This window comes from Impatiens glandulifera, chromosome 1 (assembly GCF_907164915.1).
Source record: "Impatiens glandulifera chromosome 1, dImpGla2.1, whole genome shotgun sequence".
Taxonomy (NCBI): domain Eukaryota; kingdom Viridiplantae; phylum Streptophyta; class Magnoliopsida; order Ericales; family Balsaminaceae; genus Impatiens; species Impatiens glandulifera.
The window spans coordinates 14,245,226-14,248,220 of record NC_061862.1 but is presented as its reverse complement, the minus strand read 5'-3'; the positions used below and the strand labels follow the sequence as shown (position 1 = coordinate 14,248,220).

The window sequence follows — 2,995 nt, the reverse complement described above, 5'->3', positions numbered from 1 at the left end:
TTAAAGAGTTATGATAAATTATGGGAATCCACAATCTACTTAAAAATATATTCTTGGATCACAAACTTAAGAATACTTGGATTAAGAATACTTGGATCGTTCCATTTACTAAAATCTTCTTTGCATATAAATATATGTATAATATATATATTGTAACAATAACAGTAGAAGTTCTTATTTTATTTTTAAAAGTTAATATAACAATTAAAATTTAGCATTAGACCCTAATTGATGTAATTTAGCATTCCCTGGGAAAAATTAAAAAACATCTATTCACATTCTCTTCCTGTGTGGGGGGGGGTTAAAACTCAAAACTTGATTATTAAATTTTAATTTAAAGTAATTATATTATTAATTAACTATATATATGTCTTATTGAAATGATTGAAATCTAGTCAATGAAAATGACGTTGTAGTGAAGAAAACTAAGCATGGTATTATATATATTAATTAATATGACTGGAAATTAATTGAGTCTTCAATCCCTATAGCTAGCTATATAATTAATAATAATATTAATAATATTGGATTCAACAAATTAATTAAATAATTTTACAAATTGCATGTTGAATGCCTTGTGCAGCTAGCTGTCGATGTTAAACAGCTACATTAATGTTGGCCCAAAATTAATCCCACGCAGAAAAAATAATATTAATTTTAATGTTCTAATTAATAAATTGACTAAACAACAAAAAGAAAGAGAAATGTAATTAATGTTGTTTAAGCTACTAAGCACGCCGGATAAGTAACATGATACATTCCTTAATTAATATTCTTAATTAATATTGTGACAAAAAAGAGATATATTAGGATCAGTTTTTATTATTCAAAATACTATTATGAAATTTATAGTGCAGAGTCAAAATAGAATTATGATTGACTAAAAACTATTAATGAACTAACAAGTTTATCAAATTTGGTGTTGAATTTAAAATATAAAGTGTTATTAGCCTGGTTGGTTAAAGGGTTGACTTATTTTTATTAAGTGGTAAGTTCGAACCATACCTTTAGCATTTTTAATTTTATTTTTAACCGTTTTAAATTTATGAATGGGTCAATCCAAAATCCGACCCAAATATACATTTACTCTCACATATATATTTAAATTAACCACAGCTCTCGACCCGGCACCCCGGACACTTTAAAAATTAAGCATCATTATATATATATATATATATATATATATATATATATTAGAAAAATAATTATTTTACATTTATTCATCAAATAATAACTTTAACTTAGACTTAGGCCTTGTTCTCTTTGGGTTTATTAAAAAACTCATCCAAAATCAATTTTCTAATCAATCATTTCTCAACAATCACATCACTCATTTCATTAACCAAAATACTAAATTACCCTTTATTTTAAATTTTTATTTTTTATTTTTTTCATATATATATCAATACTTTTTAAGTTTTTTTACCAAAAATAATCATCACTTCCTCAAAATCATCACCAATCATTACTATTTTTCCTCTCTAGGATTTTTCAAAAACCCCAATCAAAACAATGTCTTAGGGCAACATTACCAGCATCCTTATTTTCTATCCCTAAAATACTATAAAATATTAATATCCCTATTTTATAATAAAAAATAAAAATTATCCTACATCAGACTTCCCCATCCTTATCCCTATATCAATTCATTATTAATTTATTCATTTACTTTTCAAAACTTCACTTAATTTCTCAACTACCTCAAACAACCACCTCAAACAACCACCTCAAAATTAAATGAAAGGTAATTAATAAGTCTCTTCATATTTGACCATGTCAAGGTGTAACATTATTCATTTTTCTGATCGGATCTTCACAAATTTCTGGATCAAGTTCCATTTGAATCTTCAAAGGTATGTTGGATGATATGTTGTTTGTTTATTCATGTATCTTTTGAAAATAAACTAGAATTTTATGTATACAAGTATTTTTTTTTTATTTTTTCAAACTATGCATAGTGGGTGTGATAGATCATAATATAAATAATGTATTATTTCCCTATTTCGTTTGAGACCTTGCGAATGATGTTTTTTATTAAGATCTGATTGTTTCATTTTTGGTTTGTACACAAATTTATATGGGGATAAATATCTCTATTTTTTAGTCAATATAAGTGTATGGTATGATTCATGTGATCCTCAATGTATGTAATACACATTTTTATGCTTTCCAGGTAAATTAACACGTGAAGGCGTGAGTTCTATACATAACACAATGAATAGTGACGAGAGTTTTCTAAATGAATTTTTGAATGGAAGCGATGATGACGATACAATTGAAATTTTAGCCTTGAGACGTGCAAGAAAAAAGCAAAACGAACAAAGTGCAAGCTCAAGGAAATCACGGAGCTATATTGACCGGGCCACTCTAGAAGGGCATAACCGCTTATTCAAAGATTATTTTGCAATGATACCAGTTTATTCATCTCAAATGTTTCGTAGGAGATTTCGAATGAGTCGTGAGCTATTTATGAGGATTCACTCGAGAGTGGAAGCACATGAGCCTTACTTTCAACAAAAAAGAAATTCTGTTGGCAAATTAGGTTTATCATCACTTCAGAAAAACACTGTAGCACTACGAATTTTGTGTTATGGGGTAGCAGCTGATTTCATGGATGAATATATACGAATTGGAGAAACCACAACTATAAAAAGTCTAAGGTATTTTGTTCAATCAATCATTGATATTTTTGGTCCTGTGTATCTACGAAAACCAAACTCAAAGGATATTGCAAGATTACTTCAAATTGGCAAAGTTCGTGGTTGTTAGGATCTAGGTCGCCGCTGGTGGACCGGGGGTTGGACCGGTTAGCGGTTCTCACTCGTAGGGTGGTGGTTAATCCTGTTAGAGATTAACACCGGGGTTTCAATACTACACAACTTGTCACAAACCCTTGAACTAGGTTCAAGCGCGGAAGAGGTTTGCTTTCAAGTTGAAGCGGTACACGTGTATGATAGGCGGAGTCGGTTTCGGATGATGAAAATTTGAAGGATGG

General features: G+C 29.2%; 1 protein-coding gene across 1 annotated transcript; it reads left to right on the top strand.

Annotated features, from left to right (window-relative positions):
• Window positions 1-2,214: 2,214 nt before the first annotated feature.
• LOC124918705 lies at window positions 2,215-2,769 on the top strand. Its single transcript, XM_047458748.1, has one exon. It carries the CDS (start codon window positions 2,215-2,217, stop codon window positions 2,767-2,769), a length of 555 nt encoding a protein of 184 aa, XP_047314704.1.
• The last annotated feature ends 226 nt before the right edge of the window (window positions 2,770-2,995 follow it).

Excerpts from the sequence above, each read along its gene's own strand:
- LOC124918705 (XM_047458748.1), top strand. The coding sequence starts at position 2,215 with ATGAATAGTGACGAGAGTTTTCTAAATGAATTTTTGAATGGAAGCGAT.